At 42.8% G+C, this 19,091-nt stretch overlaps 1 protein-coding gene across 2 annotated transcripts in view; it reads right to left on the bottom strand.

The window, feature by feature from the left end:
* Positions 1-19,091, bottom strand: part of smurf2 (SMAD specific E3 ubiquitin protein ligase 2) — a 55,342-nt gene that overhangs the window by 15,711 nt on the left and 20,540 nt on the right. The window contains exons 2-12 of one of the 2 annotated variants that reach the window (XM_030735509.1): positions 18,086-18,149; positions 15,508-15,546; positions 14,099-14,207; positions 8,666-8,799; positions 5,743-5,808; positions 5,133-5,217; positions 4,871-4,954; positions 4,259-4,473; positions 1,741-1,825; positions 451-609; positions 314-361 (exon numbers count right to left, since the gene is read on the bottom strand). In XM_030735509.1, the coding sequence (XP_030591369.1) occupies positions 314-361; positions 451-609; positions 1,741-1,825; positions 4,259-4,473; positions 4,871-4,954; positions 5,133-5,217; positions 5,743-5,808; positions 8,666-8,799; positions 14,099-14,207; positions 15,508-15,546; positions 18,086-18,092 (1,031 nt within the window). In that variant the 5' untranslated portion in view covers positions 18,093-18,149. The remainder of the gene's footprint in view (positions 1-313; positions 362-450; positions 610-1,740; positions 1,826-4,258; positions 4,474-4,870; positions 4,955-5,132; positions 5,218-5,742; positions 5,809-8,665; positions 8,800-14,098; positions 14,208-15,507; positions 15,547-18,085; positions 18,150-19,091) is intronic. The other variant, XM_030735508.1, reaches the window with a different exon arrangement.

The raw sequence follows: 19,091 nt of genomic DNA, 5'->3' as shown, positions 1-19,091 counted from the left end.
GTGCTAAAACGCATTTATGATCAAAAACCTCTGCAGGACTGAGGAATTTGGAAATTTGAAAAGAAAGAGTGTGAGGGGAAGTGCCCTGTGTATGTATTTCTGTGGGTGAGCGCTTGCAGACGTCTGCTCAGCAGAAGGACTACGCTGAGTGCTGAACGTCTACAGGTGGTGGTGAACACACAGGATCTTGGTGCAAAACATTGGCTGAGGGGGAGGCAAAGTATACGAATGATGTCTGGCAGTGTCTGCTTTTGTGTGTGTGTGTGTCAGTCTGTGTGCAGTGAGCAGTGCTGGCACAAAGCCCAAACCTTACCTGACATTCTGACTTTCAATGCCTCCTCGAGAGCCATTTGGACTTGGACTGCAAAGACAAAATGGAAACAAAAATAAATCTCTGCTTTTTACATTGGTCTGCTGCACATTTTTCTGAATTAATCGTGCTGTGCTTACTTTAGGACTAGATGCAGGTTAGCGGAGAGGCGCGGGTCTGTGAACTGTGTGGTTCGGTTGTTGTGATCGACAAAGTAAACTCTCCCGGTTGCCGTGTTCCGTATTTCCCATCCCGGAGGTAGAGGACCCAGTTCCTCACAGTTTACATTACTGAGATCTCTGAGGGGGACAAGAGCAGCGCACAGCACACAATAAAGAGTTAGAATGCACAGATTTGACAAAAAACAAATGCAATGTAGTGGAGGGATAAAGCATACCAAAGCACTGAGCACTGAACTGGATTGGAGCAGACAGCAGGACTCTGAATGTCTGAGAAATCACTTTTATTCTCTTTGTCCTTCTTCCTCCCATCGAAAACTATTTACTGCTGCCCTTCACCCTTTCAGCTGGAATCCAGTGAGACCAAAAGGTTCAGAAATTACAGCTACACTGGCGCTAACCTTTCTATTTTAAAGATTTGAAGCCAAAGTGGCCAGAGCCTTGCGAGGAGTGAGGGCTTGGTTGAGGAGCGCTGTTTAAGGTGTGGCGTGACTGATAGGCTCCTATCGAGAGCAATAAAAACATCATCTATCACTCATATACTGATAGGATGCAAGAGAGAAGTGATCAGTTATGATTTATTAAGGGAGCACACTGAAGGCTGTTTCTGCAAATGCACACGTAGAGATTGTGCATTCTTTTAGAATACGGTAATCAATAAGACACACATGCCTCGGTGAGCATTGCTCAACAGCCTCTGGTACGACTGAGTGAGACCTGTGTGCTGCGGGCCATGTGGTTTGGGCCTTTCGGTGCTCGTGCCAGAGGACCGAATTGCTCTCAGGGCCCCGTGACATGGGTCTTCTCACAGCATGTCAGACTCATAATCAGCTCCAGGTTTACGGCTCGCTACAAGCAGACCAGGAATAACACAAGCTATGGATTCTAACAGGAGGACTGAAGTATTAGAAAGAAGGATAACTGATCTAAGTGTCATGGAACAACCCCACGCCTCATTTTACTATAGTGGTGTTTTATAGATTTTACAACATATATATTTTTTGTGAAGATAGTAAAAACAACACAATGCATCTATAACACTGTAAAACAATTTTTTAGATGATGACATGTACTGTTTCTTATGGATTCTGATGAATCCAAATATTAAAAGGAGCTGTGTGCAGTGACTCAAACTGGAACTTTTTTCATGAAAACTAGAGCCAAGCGACAAGTTTGACTCCACTTACTTTGAAAGCATTTTGGCTGTAAACTGATGTGTGTATGCATTTGCGGGTCCTGTTGAGTATATACCTGGGTACCCTGGGATCGTGCCACGTGCTGACACCTGTCTGGGTGTGGAGAAAGTAAACTTGTCCTTGCTGCGTTGTCCTTTGCTCTGTAGTAAGACACAAAGAGGGGCTAATTAATTGTTTGTTATATGTTGGTTTGAACACTTTGTCAGTACATCATTACATCAAATCATTCAGACACACTTCAAAATGAAACTGAGTTGAATTTGTGTGCCACAGGATGACCCCGTCTGCATTCGAGTGTGATAGACAGATGGAGTTTAAACGACGTCCGTGGAGATCCCAAAAGGCAGCGTGAAAGTGGTGGGGCGGGGGGGCTGGAGAGGAAAAGAGAGGAGATGGGGGGGTATCTGACTCTTCAGTTGGTAAGCTCATTCATCATGGCCTGACAGATATATTTCCACGGAGCTGCTTGCCAAGAGAGCTCTTCACTGGCATCCCTTTGGATGTACCAGCCTGCTTTAACACGCATGCACACATAACCTTCCAAACCCACCACTTAGCCGATGAGCACACTGCACACTCCACACATGGGGGTGACATCTCTTTGGCTCGTGCAAGAACCGAAAGCTGCTGACAGGTTTTACAGGAAATGTCAAAGAATTAACAAAGTAAGGGCAGAGTGAAGTCATTTTTACTTTGCTGGCTTTGTCTAGCTCAGGGTGCTATTTCAGTTTATGGGCTGCATAGAGCCCAATCTCAGAGAAACACCACTGTCAAATCAATTCACAGATTCAATTCTCCAAAAATTACATCCTCCCTCTGGAAAGCCATCTAAATAGGCCAGATTGGATCTTTTTGGCAGGACTGTTTTGTCCCACAAGGTGTTCATTTAACACCCCTCGCTCTAGCAGCTTTGTTTAATTAAGTCACAGGTGACTTTTGGTAATGTTCCTTAGAGCTTTATTCAGACATGCTAAGGAAGTACTGGAAGCACTCTCAGGCTCCGGTTACACTGGCTGGTTGTCTCATCTACTGTGTGAAGGAAGGGTCGCTCTGATTCAGAGGCTTGTGTTGCCCCCCCCCCCAAAAAAAATAGACTCTCTGAAATTATGTCAAAACATCATAATCTCTGGGTGGAATTCTGACTTGTTTTTATTTCAAAGTTCAATGTTAAATCGGTCTAATTGAGGTCGCTTCTTCTGCCAGATTAAGAGAAAGGGGTACACAGGAGAGGGAGATGGAGAGCTAAGCATAGTGAAGCTAGGAGCCTCCTAAACTCGAGACTGAGGGCAAAGCTGTGATACACTTCTATGGCTCTGCAGAAGATGTTACTGTGAGGATAAACAAAGTTTCCTTGGGCTGTGTGGGGGTCACAGCCTGTGTGTGTATATGTGCGTTTGCTTTTATATGAATGCATTTGATTGTCTGTGTGCAAAAAAAAGGAGAGCAGATGGGGAAGACTATGACTGCAGCCAGCTTTTAACAGCTAGATCAATTCAATTAGATCGTCTAAAATGGAGCCAGTATTTCGGGCTCCTTGCGTGGAGCTGCAGAGTCATGCGAGCAGCACCAGACTGAATGAGGACACAGATTAGCTGGGCTACTGAGCTCGGCGTTGAGTAGGGAGGAGGGCTAAGGCGAAGCAATTAACACAACAGCAGAGGAATGATGGCACAATTCGTTGTGGAGGCGGCTTTCACTGGAGATTTATCTGTATTAAGATTAGAAAATTTGGGTCAAGTGCAGCACTATTAGCACGGCGCATTCATTTTTAACCACCCAATCCTCTCAGATAACCCAAGTTCTCAACACCACCATGTTAAAAACTGCAGAACTGAACCGATTTAAACTCGATGATATTTCACACAGTTACTCAGCAAACTTTGGCATTATTTCCTCAGTCAACATTAATTCACACTGATGGAAAAAGGCACCACAGACAGATCATGTAACAAACCAAGAAAACTGATCGTAATAAACAAAAAGCATTTAAAGTAACAACTTACTGCACGCTCACACGGCAATCAGTGTGTCTGTCAGTCAGCTGAGTAGGAGCTTTTGCTGCTTTCCAATAACAATTGTTTCAGCTGATTTAGTCAAATTTTTGGTCACAGCACCAATAACATCCTTTAAACTGTGACTTTAAGTGATTAGTCTACTGTGCTCACTTGCTAATGAGTTCATGATCTCTTAACTGTAACACAGAGTTTAAGTGTTATAGCCCAGACTAATTATGTGGATATAAATCTGTTTGTATTTATTTCTTTATCTTCATTTTAATAACTAGCTGCCAGCTGCAAATGAGATCCCTGTGGTGGAAAAACCCCCTAGTTATTGACCGATATAGGACTTCTTTCAATGCATTTGCGGCTAGTAAGGAAAGATAATTTGAGGCTCTTTCCCCAATCTGTCAGGCCCAGTAGGTGTTCTGGTTTAATCTTTTACGAGCACTTGGCAATTTATAATTTTATTCAGAACAGTGCAAAACCTGCAAAAAGCATGTAAATGTAACACTGTTAGCCTCTGTGCATGTTCACAAATACAGCAAAGGCGTACTCTGTGGTGCTGATACTAACCGTATCCCTCAGGAAGGTCAGGGTGCGTGTGCAGATGGGTTCTGCTCATGTAGTTGCGGTGCCTCTGCGAACGGACCCGTCTCTCCTGGGCCCTCTGGTCGCCGTCACTCGGCGGTAATGCTGTGGTGGGAGTGGCACCATTCGTGCTAATGGGCGTGTTCTCATCCACGATGCAGCTCAGTGGACGGCCGGGGCTGGAGTACTCCGATGCCGGCCTGAGAGGGGAAGAAGGCAGGCAAGAGTGTAAGAGTTAATAGATGAAAGTGTGTGTGAGTGAGGTCAGAATTGAGTAATAGATACAAAAAGTGGTTGCTTAAGACAATAAAAAGAAACCTAAGCACAAAAGACAGAGACAGAGGAGAAAAGCGATGCCTCCATTTCCGCTCTCCTCAGCTCCTGAGACTTCCCTGGCTCCTCCACATCATTTAACACCACTGTCTGAAGCAATCTGTCTGACACCTTTTTTTTTTCCTCAAGGAGCCCACTCAAGTTTTCTCCAGAGCTCCCCAGTTTGGGAGCACTGAGGTCAGAGATGAGGATTTCCATCAGCCCGCTGCTGTTTGATTTAAGAGGTCTGGCTTTGAGATTCTGTGGGCTGCAGAGTGTACTCACCTGGTAGGCCTCTCCCACTGTGTGGTGCGTGTGATGTGGTTCAAGTACTGGATTCGCCCAGACGCGGTCCTCCTCTCCTCCCAGCTGGCAACAGAAACATACACGGCACACGGCTAAGTAGATTTGCTGCTCTGTTTCACCACATGCAGATATTGTATTCTGATATGAATTTCAGATTAATATCTCTACCCCACCTCTAAAAAATAAATAAATAAATAAAAGTCCTTCTGAGGTGACAAGAGACTTCCCCTGACTCACTCACCCATCTGGAAGATCATTGTCAAACAGCCGACTGCAGTCCACCACAGGACCTCCTGTGCCTATCCGGTCCCTCGACTGCAGACTCACTGCAGCAACACATGGCAGACAGATGCGCACACGCACACGCACACGCACACACACACACACACACACACACACACACACACACACGAGTATTACTAGACAGCAGATCACAGCGTAGGCACAGATATTTTATCCATGCACAAAATGGAGCTATAGATCTTTATGAGAAACAGGAAAAGGGCTAAAAAATGTTTTTAATCAGAGGTACGCTGGAGGGTCTGGTTAAACAACAGTGCATTTTCTTCCAGATTTTTTTTCCCCCTTCTGCAGGGAGCATGTGGAGAAGCTTTAATGATGTATTTTGCATTAATGACGCAGGACTTTAATAATGTATTTTACACAAAGAGTGACTAATGGAACAGATCTTCAAGGAACAATAATAAGCAACATTTTGATCTGTTTATACACGTGAGATAGAAAACAGAACACTGAGGGTCACTGCAAGCTCTGATTTCTACAACCTCTGTCAAAGGAAGCCATAAAGTATCGCTGAATAGTTTTACACCGGCTACACAAATTGTACTCACCCACTATCTGGCCCCTGACTGTGTCACTGTCGTTGGGACTCAGTTTGTTCAAGTCTAGTCTCTGATCTGTGCAGGACAGGGCAGAAATGGAGAGAAGCAAAAAGGAGCGAAAGAACCCAATCAGACAGACAGGAAATGAGGATAGAGATGAAAGGAGGAGTGAAAAGACACAATAGAAAGGAGGATTCATCAACTTCAGAAAGATACATGTAAACTAGAATGTGTTTGGATGCATTTCCCCCCCTTGGGACGATTCCCACTGCTCTGTATCATTTACATCACTCAGAGTCTCCGTCATTATCTGTCTCTCATTCTTTTGTCTGCACACCACAGCTTGGCTGTGCCCTGGAACAGATGGTCTGGTCTGCGGAACAGCCACTGGCAGTAAAAATCTCACTGAGCATCGGTACAGAGCGGGCTTCAGTTCAAATGCAGGGGTCAAACATTTGACAAATTTCAGTACAAAGCCTGCACTATTCCGCTCAATCTTAGCATGGACATGAACTCCTGCCAAAGTCTGGAAACTCTTTGTCTGAACTGCTTAAAGTCTGCGGAATTTGAGAGTGAGTGAGAAACAGAGATCAGGGAGAAAGAAGAGGAAAAAAAAAAAAAAAAAAACGTCCAAGTTGCCTGCAGACATGAGAAATGCCACTATCTGCTCTCTGTTGTCTGGGTGTCATGCAGATCAGCTCAGGATGTCTGTCTAGACTAAACAGGGACCAAAACTGGCAACGGTCAAACCGTTACGAGGCTGGCCGGAGGTCAGCAGCCACAGAGAAAACAGAAAATGTACGCAGGGAAAGTGCACTCTTGCTGAGATGGATGAAAGTGTACACATGTAAATACTCGCACAGTCATATGCAGGAAGACACGAAACACAAACGCTGCAATTATATATAAATGTTACAGTCAACCCAAGACGCTCTACAATTATACACAAATGTTGTACTCTGTGCCCTCGGTATGGCTTGTGGAGGGGACAAAATGGCAACTGCTGGTAAAAGCGCGCGCACACACACACACACACACACAAAAAAGGGAAACACAAACAAAAAAAAAAAAAAAAAAAAAAAAAGAAGAATGACAAACACACAGGAGGGGAGAAACCACAACAGAGAGAACACTACATATCTATGCTTACACTTAAATAGCTGCACAATTATGCATGTCTGTGTGAAATGACCGGTTGTCTAGATCGGCGGACGGAGATAGTGGGAGGTTAGTCACAATGGCATTTGTGTGTGCACACGCACACACACATGTTGCCAGTCTACGGAGGAGATGTGAGGAGAAACCCGAGGGGTGAGGAGAAGGTGAGGACAGAGAGAGAGAGGGGGGGGGGGGGGGGAGCAGAGGCAAACCACTCACAGCTGTGGCACGAGGTTCAGGTTTCCTGTGTCCCTCCAGGAAAACAATGTCAGGGGCTTCTAGGAAAACTGGTGGGATTCTTTCACGGTTCTGCCAACAAGACCGCAGACCCACAGAGCAGGTACTGGCTCAAACTCACTCCAGACTGCTTCGCTGAAGCTACAACAGTCTGGCACAGCTTTTACTAGCAGCCATTAACTAAGGCCTTCATCTCATTTATCCAGTTAGCTTCTGACATGAGACATTTTTACTGTAATTGCTGGGTGATGTTAAATGGCTCTTCCTGTTCTGGCAGGGGCAGAGTGCTGACCCCTCTCACACCCTGGTCTGGCCTCTGTCAGGCTTAGTGAGTGAGACAGGGCACTAAATGGAGCCACTCTAAGTTGCAGTCACTTAGCTCTGGCAGCAGCATTGTGGCTGCACTATGGGTATCAGACTGCCTTGACAGATAGTCCAGCTTTGGTGAGCTGTGGAAGTCTGATAGCTGCAAATGGCAATTTAACAGTGATCTTCTTCTCCAGATGGTAATGACCTGAGTAAATCAAATAACACATAAACAGCTAATAGACATGTGATGGGAAAAAAGCAGAGGTGATCCTAAGGATTATTCTTGAGATGATCCAGGCATATTTTAAAGCCCAAGTTCCAGATAAAATAAACTTCACCTCAGCCTGCTGTTGAAATCCTGCCAGCCCCCACAGTGCAGCATTTCACTATAAAAAATACAAGTTAAAATAAAATAAAAAGGTCTGACCAGCAGCTGGGTGGGACCATGTGCCTGAGATGACCATAAGAGGATCGTGCTCTCACTGACATCATACAGAGCCAGGAGCAGAAACAAAAAATTTCTGAAACTGAGCTTTTAGAGCAGACCATGCATCATACAAACATGTAACAGTGCATATGTATGACAAAAATAAATAAATAAAATTTATAGTCTTCAACCAGGACCTGCAAATCTGGATCATGTGGCTCATGTAAATCAAGGTGCTTGCTGTTATTTCAATTTGTCAAATATATGTGTAATAATAATCAACAAACACCTATTAGCAAGTATCCTTCCATTAACTATGCACCAATATATTCTTAGCTTTTACAATTCTTTAATCCTTGGGAATTTAGAGCTCCTTCTTGATATCATCCCTTCATCAAAGTCTCAGCAGTGCCACGCAGACCTTCATCTCCCCTGCTGCTGCCTCCAGCTCTTCTGTGGGGATACTGAGGCATTCTTAAGCCAGCTGAGAGACCGATTTTCTACAGTCTGTCGTGGTCTGCCCTCGGGTATCCTCCCGATTGGACATGCCCACCTCACCTACCCTGGGAGGAATCCATGAGGTATCCTAGCCATCTCATTTCAGAGGAGCAGCAGCTGTACTCTAAGCCCCTTCCAAAAGACTGAGCTCCACACCTTATCCCTCATTTTTACTGCTTGTAGCTATGATCGCCCCCCCCCTTTGTTTCTTAGGTCACTAACCAAGGCTGCCATCTCTTCACATGACAAAGGAAAAAAAAATTAAATGTGTGGCTGCTGCACTAAAGTATCACTGACACTTACAGCCTGTGTCTTTAAGGCGGTTGATAGCATTGGACAGAAGGCGGACACAGCCCAGGAAGCCAGCTCCTTGTTTCTTATGGATCTTCTTGTGATTCCACACACTGATAGTGATGGAATCCGATTTTCCAATGTATCTGAGGGGAAAGAGAGAAAGAGACAAAGTACAAGCATTCAATAACATGTACCATAGAAACACTTTGTTGCTGCTCAGCAAACAGACATCTGGCAAAAGGTACTACAAATCCTCGCTCAGGATTTCCCCAGCACTACAGCAAAGACACACATCCACCACAGAGGTTACTACTAAGATACGGACTCCAAAACAAGACCGAGCTGGGACACGTGGAAGAGGAGGAGGTTGGTGAGCAAGCTCAGAGGGATTTTCTGATCCTCAGTAAGTGAGTAGGAGACAAAGCACCACGAGTGGAGTGGGATTCTCTGAATCATTTATCATATTCACAGCAGTCATCCTCAATAAAAGTGGGACAGGTGGCCATGGTATTCCTGTGGTGACACTGCAGCAACAAAACCACTTTAACTATAAAATCTGACTTTGTTTTCAGTGCTCTGCCAGTCGTTTTGCTAGAAAATGGCTTTTTAACTTAGGCTGACATCAAGTTTTTCTTTTGGCTTATACAATTTACACACAAGACATTTTAAGAAAACCATTTTCTCCCAATATATGAAAAGTACAAATGACCTGCTTTGATCAAACCAACATCACTGAAATTATGATTAGGTATAAACAGTCATTAACTCTGCTGCCAAACACGGAGGGCCGTAACATGAGTTATATAATTTGAAGGCTGTTTGCCTCAAAGTAAACTACTTTAATTTATGAGTTTATGATGAGTTAAGTAGTTCAGAAACTGTACAGTAAGTGTGTGACATAGTTAATGTGAAAACTCACTCTAATTTTAGCTGAAGCTGGTTAATGACTGCACTTAAAGTGGAGGAAAAAAAACAATGACCATCAATAATTATAGGATGAAATATCATACACTAACACTGACACTGCAGCAACACTAGCAACTCTGTGAATCAGCACTGAGGGATATCACCATTTCAAACATCATAAAACCTGATGTTTGTCAGACATGATGCTGGGCTGAAGGTCTGCAGTTGTTTTCAGACGTGCACCGCAGGCCTGAACGTTTCTAAACGCCAGCTGAAGGAGATGCACGTGTAAATGCAGCTCCCTAATACAAAAACCTGATTCTTCTGACATCCTACAGAGTTCATGAGTGAAAACAGCTTTAGTCTCACTGTGTGACTTATTTAGAACTAAAAATAAAGCACAACTGAGACTTTAGACTGAGAGGCAGTAGAGAGGGAAATCATAATATAGGTACAGAAGTTGGGGGGGGGTTGTTTGTTTTTTGAGGTAGAAACCAAACCAAATTACAAAGTGCTTTTACAATAAAGTCAGTGAACAAGTGTGTGAAGATTGCATCTTTGGTGTGAATTTGAAGAGACACTGATTTCCAGAGATTTTAAGAGAACTTGACCTCTGACCTTTACCTTTAAGTCAAGGTCGCTGAGATTCGAACTCAGAGATTTTTAGTAGATGCACCTATGGTGTGAATTTGAACATCCTAGGTCACATTGTTCTTGAGTTATGGCCAACGTTAAAGTTTTTGTGTAAAAGACAACGCCGATGACATGGCTACGACAACAACTCGACTTTCTCTTCGAAACAGCCGAGCTAAAAATAAACTCTCGTCGAGCCCAATCTAAAACAAAGAGCTGGAAATGGGCATAATTTTCCTTTTAAAGGATTACGTGGTCTGCCCGCTATGCAATTAAAGAATATCATCAGGTAGTTATATTGCACACACACACACACACACACACACACACACACACACACACACACACACACACACACACACACACACACACACACACACACACACACACCTAAAGATGTGTTGACCATGAGAGACATGTCTAAATAAAAGTGGAATTATTTCCTTATCATGTCTGTCTCCTTGTGTGCCAGGCCACAGGGTGATAAAAATGTCAGCATGTAAACCTGTTGCGGCACATCTGCTCGGGTGGCCTCCCTCCTTCGGTCTAAAACTAATCATCTGTACAATTCGGAGAACTGCATCCCAACTGTAATTATCATGCTGCTTACCAAAAGGGATATGAAACAATGAGGCTGTGAGTAAGACGTCTGGACATTTTGAGTCAGTGCCAAATGCCTGTCTGGGGTGCGATGTGAGAGGGATACTATGTCAGACAGACATGACGGGAGGGAAGTATTATAACCAAACCAAAGTCATCTGGATCCTTGTAATAAAATTCATTAGTCTGGCTAAGATTTTTAATACAGTCATAGGCAATAACACACACACACACACACACACACACACACACACACACACACGCACACACACACACACGCACACACAGGCACATAGACACACACAAAAATTAATGGGAAAACTGCCATTAAAGGAAAAAGGAGCAGATTTAAAGAGTCTGATATAAACTCTTAATACACCTTTCATTTAGTAGAGGAATCTTTGGCCTTTTTTTTTTTTTTTTTTTTTTTTTAGTAGTTGTTCTTCTGCCAAGAACATTCAGTTAAAAGTTTAAGAAAAAACATCAACAAAACAAAAAGTTCATAATCTGAGATATAAATGCAACAAATCACAGTGACACTGATCTTTTTGTTGTGGACTTGCACTAGCAACAATAAATCTGTTTAAATTAACAAATATAAAGAGGGTAAACTGAAGTATTTTAAATACCGTTCTAAATGAAACAGTCTTTGAGACCCAAACAACTTCACCATACAGCACAGCCTGCTTTGGAAACAGTTCCGGCTTTAACCACAAAGAGTAATTATTCAAGTGATTTGTTGTTAGACTTGAATCTTTCCTGTAACCTAACAAGCAGGCGTACCAGCAACGCTGCCTTTAGCATCCTCCTCACGGTCTCTCATAATGTATTACAGAATCCTAATTGTTTTTGGTACATTTGTCTGTTTGTTTGCTAACAATATTACAGCAAAACTACCCGTGATTTGTACCACCCGTCAGCCTGGCGTTGGCTGAGAATTGCCGCAGTTAGCAATTGGAAGGAATCACACAAGCAAAAATGTCATCAAAATATACAGCGGAGGTCAGGAGAGAGGCACAACAGTGAGTGTGTACAGCCAGCTGTAAAACACGGTGGAGGCTCCGTCATTGTTTGGCTGCATTTTAGCCAGTGGTGTTGGAGATCTTATAGAAAGAGAAAAGTATAGTCTGATTTTGATCCACCATGCAAAACCATTTGGAAAGATCTGATTGGCAACAGCATCAAACACACTGCCAATGCAGTAAAATCATACCTGGATAGAAAAAACACTCAGTGGAACACTATCAGTCATGGATTGGCCTCCCCAGAACCCAGACCTCAGCATTACTGAAGCAGTGTGGGATCATCCTGACACAGAACAGAACAAAAAGGCAGAAACATCCAAAGGAGAGCTTTGAATGTCCTTCAAGAAGCCTGGAGAACTATTCCTGGAGACTGCTGCCTCAGAGTTCATAGGTGTTCAAGAATAAAGGTGGTCACACTGCAAATATTGACTCTGTAGAATTGTACAGACTTTGTTTTTTACTGTATTTCCACATATGTTTCAATAAATCACTGCACCTACTTCCCATTTCTCTAGCAAAATATAAAGAAATAAGGGGTAAGTCAAGACTTCTGCAAAGTAATGTAACCTTGGAAAGCTGAGGATCTGGTATAGCCAGCTATTAGTTCTTTTTAACTGGTTGCTTCTACAGAAATATAGCTCAGATGGTGGGAGGGAAATGAATAAGCACGTGGGTGTAAATAATTTGAGTCTAGACTGGGTACTTAATATTGCAAATGTATTATTTAATAATGCCATATCAGAAGGACTCTAAATAAATGTGCCTGCGTGACAAGAGACTGCAGAAATGCAGGAAGCGACTTCATGACACTTACTACAAAGATAAAGGTCCTCCAGATAAATGATTTTATTGCTCATAATTACAGCATCCTTGTCCTCTGAAATAAAGGAAATCTAAGTTAAACCACTCCTGTTCCTGTTGATTTGTAGAGATCTGTTTTAGAAACTGGGGGCAAGCAGAATGAGTGTGAGAGACAGGCCGCCAGCTAGACTCTGTCTAGTATTCTTGGTAAGCCAGCCACATCCTGTAACAATGCTGAAGGGTCACAGTTCATGGGCCAGTTTGCTGTCTGTGGCACACCAAAGAAATGAAAGTCCCACACACACACACACACACACACACACACACACACACACACACACACACACACACACACACACACACACACACACACACACACACACACACATGTAATTTCTACACCCTCACATACAACCAATGAAGAAGAAGAAGAAAAAAAAAAAAAAAAAAAGTCATTGCCAACAGCTTTAATGCACTAGGCTGTATTGGGAACACCAGGTGTTGCAGGGCCTATTTTAACAAGTGTGAGCCAGCCAGACAGCCAGAGAAGCTGCTCTCAGTCAATTAAAATCTATCTCCTCCAACATACCACCTGAGGGTCCTTCTGCTGTTCGCCATAAGAATAAACACAGACATTAAAATGGGGTACAGTCATGGTAAACGTATCACTGGCACAGAAAAACCCAAAGTCATTTCCACATAAATTCCAGTCTACTATATCTGCAGGCTCTTGGGACAAATTAGAGCAGAGACGTTCCACAGACCCACGAGTCTGTGTTCTTCGCTCCATCAATTCATCCCTGAGGTGTGCGTACATGCGCGTGACTTTTTCCTTCTTGTCAGATGCGACAGGAGCAGGCCTTGTAGAGAGAGGGTCCTGTATCCCCAGCAACCAAACAAACGGAGACACGTGCTTCCTCTCGCTGTTGGCTGCGCATGACGGTTTGGATAAACACTGGGCCAATACTGGAAACTTTCACTCTCACATTTTCACTCACGCTCTGTCTCTGTTTTTTTCCAGGTTACTTTCACAGGAGACACCATCTTTGGGAAAAGGCAATCAGGGTACAACAAGACATGCACGTGTTTCAGTCAATGGAAGAAAATACTATTGGAGACGGCCCTCCTTTTCTGATTCCTTAAATACTGTTCCAAGGGACATTTTTAGACTGAAGGGTTATGTCATTACAGAGTATTTAAATAAGTGAGAATCCAGATGCAAGAGCTGTTTTCATCTGTTTAGATCCTGCTAATGGCAAAGTCTCACACATCAAGGTTAAAAAAATGAAAGACACTAATTGTGAGGCATTCCAATAAGCCAAGCATGGCCTCAAACTGCTGTTTGTAATCAGACTTAGTCTGCGGGTAGGTGAGAGATATTCAAATAAACCGAGGAGGACTTTTTAAATCCTTAAAAACAGATGTCAGAAATGATTCAGTGAGTGCTATTAAAAAAAAAAAAATTTTAGAGACTCACAGATCATAGTGTTGGTTCCACTTGGGGTCAAGTGTGTTCCTCACAGTGTCTGTAGAGTGGCATTGTCCTGAACCATCCACAACAACCTTGGCAAAGGGATCAGGAAGGCCTGTGGGGAGAAAAGAGCACGCCACCATGCAAGAATAAACAGTTTAACAAGACACAAATACAAACAACACAGCACAGATGCCGTCATGTACACAACACTGATTTCCGCTACAGGACCGGTCTGGATAGGGTACAGATTACCGATTTATTACCTCCACAAACTTTTCCTATTCTGATGCCAAATGAAATCCTCTGGTGTTAATGTGGCTGTGAAAGAACATACTGGATTTGTTGCTCTTGCAAAAGATTGGTGACTATTTTATACATCTTATATACAAAATGATCACTTTACTATACAATAGTGTAAATGATAATTACAGTTCTATAACTAATATGCAGGACTTGTGCTTAAATCAGCTGAACAATATGGGCCAGTGTTACCAGCCTATAGTGGACCATCACTGGTTGGTGTATATGTTCTCCAATATTTTCTGATATGGAGAAAACAATGATTAGGGTAGTTTGGCAATGGTGTCATTGCAAAGTTTACCCAGCAGAGTGGCTCCAACTGCATTTATTACACTACTCTCAGTACTGTCTGCAGTACATGTTGCAGAGTAGCATCACAGCTGAGCAGATGGTGAGCAGGGTTTCCCACACAAAGACTAGATTTGAGACCTTTTTTTTAAATCTTTCTGTGACGTATTTAGTTGCAGTAAATCCTCCTTGCTTTTGTTTTGAAAGTTATTTGCTGCTAACCAGCTAGCATTCTGGCTGGCTCACTGGCCAGGTTGCTATTATGGCACTCCCTGTCATTTAGATCAGTACACGTACAAAGCACAATGTAATGCACCACATGAGCTAAGTTCATACATTTATCCATGTTCTCAGTGCCGCTCGCCACCTAACTGAATGTTTGCTCAGCTCCTGAGCACCGGCATGGGAGGAATGGGCACCGCATAAACCACCTGAGCAAGCAGAGGGTCTTAGATGCTCATTCACCATGACAGCCTGCCCCAAACACACCAAAACACGACGCTACAGACACCTACGCTGAAGAATTTAGTAAGCAGCAGTTGCAGAAAAGCCAAAGTTACAGCTACAATGTTTTAAATGGAATTTTACCATAAGGGGCAAATTTTATCACACACTGCACATCAGGAACATTTGTAGAAAAGCATCTACATCTGTTGAAATATATAAACCCTAGCATGTTGGCAAACAATGGGCTCTTTGTCAGCCAAAAGTGATCCACATTTCACTTTCACTTTCATATCAAGTTCAAATCCAAAAGAAAAAGCCTAAACAAAGTTTGAAAAGTTTATGATGAAAAGATAAATAAAAAGGTGGTAGATACTTACGGAAGAAGTCCTTCTTCACCAGGTTTTTTGCGCAGAGGACTGAAAAAGAGAAGCAAAAGTCAAACGTTACATATATGTTTAATATTCATGCAAACAATATCTGGTTTGCAATATGCAACTTTGCAGCCTAAGGGGAAAAATCTGCAGCATGTTTTTTTTTTTTTAGCTTTTTGCTTGGAGTTTTTTCCCCTGGTTAGAAAAGTGGCAGGAATGTGCATGGGTAGGCTGCAGGAAATGATTCGTCTAGTTTGGGATTCAAGTCGGAAAACACTGTGCTGAGAACGACTACATTACAGCTGCGAGCCAAACACGAGCCAAAGCTGGTACAGATTACACAAACAATCTTTCCTTTGATTAGACTGCGTATTTATAGCACATGTCGACAACAGCGGGGGGAACCAGCTCCCTTGCTGCAGGTTTAAAGTCGAAGCTTTAACACAATTAACACTTAGTGTCATGAAAATAAAGATGAATATTAAAAACATCACGTCGCACTCTTCGTTATAACATGATTTTAAGCTGCAGGAGGGGGTGTTTTTTTAGTTCCTCTTTCTCCCTTTCAAACCAGCCTGTCCTGCAGACAAGAGCTCAATAGTACTGATGTACTCTGAGCGTCTTGGTGGCGGTTGCTGAGGTGATGAGGCAGAGCCACTTGCTCCCTTTTGTGCGAGTGTGGATGGATTAGGAAGCTCAGTAACCACCTGGGTGTCTGGAGTTCACAGTTGCAGCCAGTGAGTCAGGCACATGGAAACAGTTTTGCTTTTCTCAGGAATAAAGTCCTTCTGCCAAGCAGCCCCCTAATTGGTCTGGACATTGATGTGGCTGAGTCATTGGTTCAAAGAGGGATGATACATTACAGCAAAAGTAGTACAAACAAACAAAGACAGTAAAAACAGTGAAAGTCTGGTTTATGATTCAGTCACTATTAGTACAGAGGGAAGTGCTGCAAAGTAGTTTCATTTTGAGGAAAATGTGGCCAAAAAAAATAAATAAATAAAAAGAGTTAGCTGCTCAAAGTACTTAACATGTGACATCTGCTCGGCAGCACTTTGAAATAGCTCAGTATGACACACAGTTAATAATCTGACTACTGCAACTTCAATGATGTACAGAGTGCAGAGTTGAACACCATGTCTCTGTAAACAACTCACACCTGTGACATCAAAAAATTTGAGGTGTACCACCGTAACTGACATCACAACTAATTTATATTACACAAGTTAATTAAAAACAGCACATACTCTAGGGCTGTGCCGTTTCATGCATGTATAAATTCCTAAAGTGTGATATTCCAATATCAATTGTATAGCAACGCCATGCGTTTATGTTCCCTAGCACACAAAACGAGAAAGGCCCAGAAATGTCTGAGAGCGAGAGCACCGTGTCAGCCTCCGATGATGATTTAAGTCCCTAAAAAAGGGAGCTACTTCAACAGCCTCCAACAAAGCACAATACTTGGCAAAATATGCAAGAAAACTGTTACCACTAAAGGTGGAAACAACACAATTGTTTCACTATTTGAGGCAAGAAACACATCATTGAGCACAAACCGGCTACAGAGGCATTCGAGTAGGAGACACTAGCAGCTGGTGACTCACCCAAGCACCGCTGGAGCACTCACTAGTTGTGTTCTTTATGGCAGGAAGAGCAAACGGTGGCTGATACATACATATTACATATTGTTACTACATCAAATCACGTATTTCATATTTTAAAACCACGTTGAGGCTTCCTTTTTAACTCAAATTTTTACCAATCCACAGCATTAGGAAAAGTGCTGTTATAGTAAGTTTTGTTATTGGAAGTTATAGTATGCATAGTATAGAATATTTATGCATTTGTGGTGTGAATTCCAACATCCTGGGTCACATCATTCGAGTTATCGCCTTCACAAGATTTTCAGAAAACTTGACCTCTGACCTTTGCCCTTAGGTCAAACTCGAACTCGTACAAAAATTTTAGTTAATGAATCAATGGTGTGAATTTGAACATCGTTCTCAAGTTATAGCCAACAAAGCTTTTGTGGAACAGACCTATGACAATACCTTGACTTTGATATACAAGTATCAGCATTCATAAGAGCCGATAAATAAAAATTTAAAAAGCATAGAAGAGACAGGAGAAACACTCTTTAACCATATTATGAGTGTTGATATTGCGTAGTTTGTTCGTCAAAGGGCACTAACACAACCACCAGCTGACCTGAGCAGATTTGGCCCTTTAAGTTACTTTTCTGACATTTCGCTTAACCCTCTTAATTGGAGGGGAAGGCGAAATGTCAAAAAAGTAACTTAAAGGGCCAAACTGTATGTTATTTTTGACATCAATTCACGGACCAGAAGTGGGTGGGGCCGGAAGCAGCACACGGGCTACAAGTTTGGACACCCCTGGTTTAAAACTTTAATTCAAATGTACGGGAAATTTTGAAAGACATAGTTGGGGTGGTGCTGAATCTTAATGCTAGGATGTAGTCAAATGTTACTAATATACACGGTAAGGACAAAAAAATAACACAGTAGCAGCAGACTGGCCTGAGGGAGGCTTCACATGAATGTGTTTCAGGCTTCAGTGATCTCACCTCTCATTCACTTTGGTGGCTCGGTTTGTCCACTCTCCTTAAGTGCAGGTGAGAGGTCTCAGACCTTACGCACACAAGTATACAAAAAAGCAGACTGCAGGTTAAGTTAAGCCATTCAGTGTGTAGCCACTGCCTGTTCTGCTCCCCCTCTTTACCATGCCGTGCATACTCAGACATGCACCATGTCAAGTATCAGTCTGAATCGCTTTGGGCTTGAGCTCAAAGACTTTTACCACATGAAATCAGAGGGAGAAGGGCATATTATCTGCATGCTGCATGGCCAAAATTAAACAATCTGATAATCAACTTTACAAACCAGTATCCTCATAAGCTTGGTGTTTATAGACACAGAGGTGAACAGGCATGTGATATTGAAAACAGCCAGCTAAACTGAAGGCACAGCCGTCTTGTGGTGCTGGTGTTGGTGGTGGTGATGGCGGCAGGGGTAAAGAACACGCTCGACAGATGAGGAAGAATTTCTTTCCGCAAACATCCCTGGGAATGCGTTACGTTCCAGCGAAACCCACCTCATTTCTAAAACATCTGGTACACATCACATTCGGTCACATTCTTCCTGAACACAGAGGAAAGCATGTGAGCACACACACAGGCTCCCTGAGACACATCCCTCTCCCCTCCAACTCCAGTGATCTAATTAATTATTAACAAGAACTGGGGAATGAATGCATGGGTTTGTGTGTCTGTGTACAGTGCAAGGCCTGACTAAGATAACAGGTGAAGGTGTAGTTTCCACAATTACTCACACAAGGCACCGAAAACACACACAGTATAGTGAAATGGATTTAGGCACTTTTGAGCTTTAGATTGTACCATCACAGAGGAAATGAAAAGTGAAAGACAGAGATAGGACTCTTCAGCAGGGAAAGGTAAAGACAAAACATCTAATTAAAGTCCAGGAACAAAGAAGTGAGAATTAGGACACTAATGAGATCCACTCCAGGGAAATGCAAGACAACCACAGCCAGTTAAGCTTAAAGCAAGTTAA

Source organism: Archocentrus centrarchus, chromosome 8 (assembly GCF_007364275.1).
Source record: "Archocentrus centrarchus isolate MPI-CPG fArcCen1 chromosome 8, fArcCen1, whole genome shotgun sequence".
Classification (NCBI taxonomy): domain Eukaryota; kingdom Metazoa; phylum Chordata; class Actinopteri; order Cichliformes; family Cichlidae; genus Archocentrus; species Archocentrus centrarchus.
The sequence above is the reverse complement of the archived record's forward strand: the minus strand, read 5'-3'. Positions and strand labels throughout refer to the sequence as shown.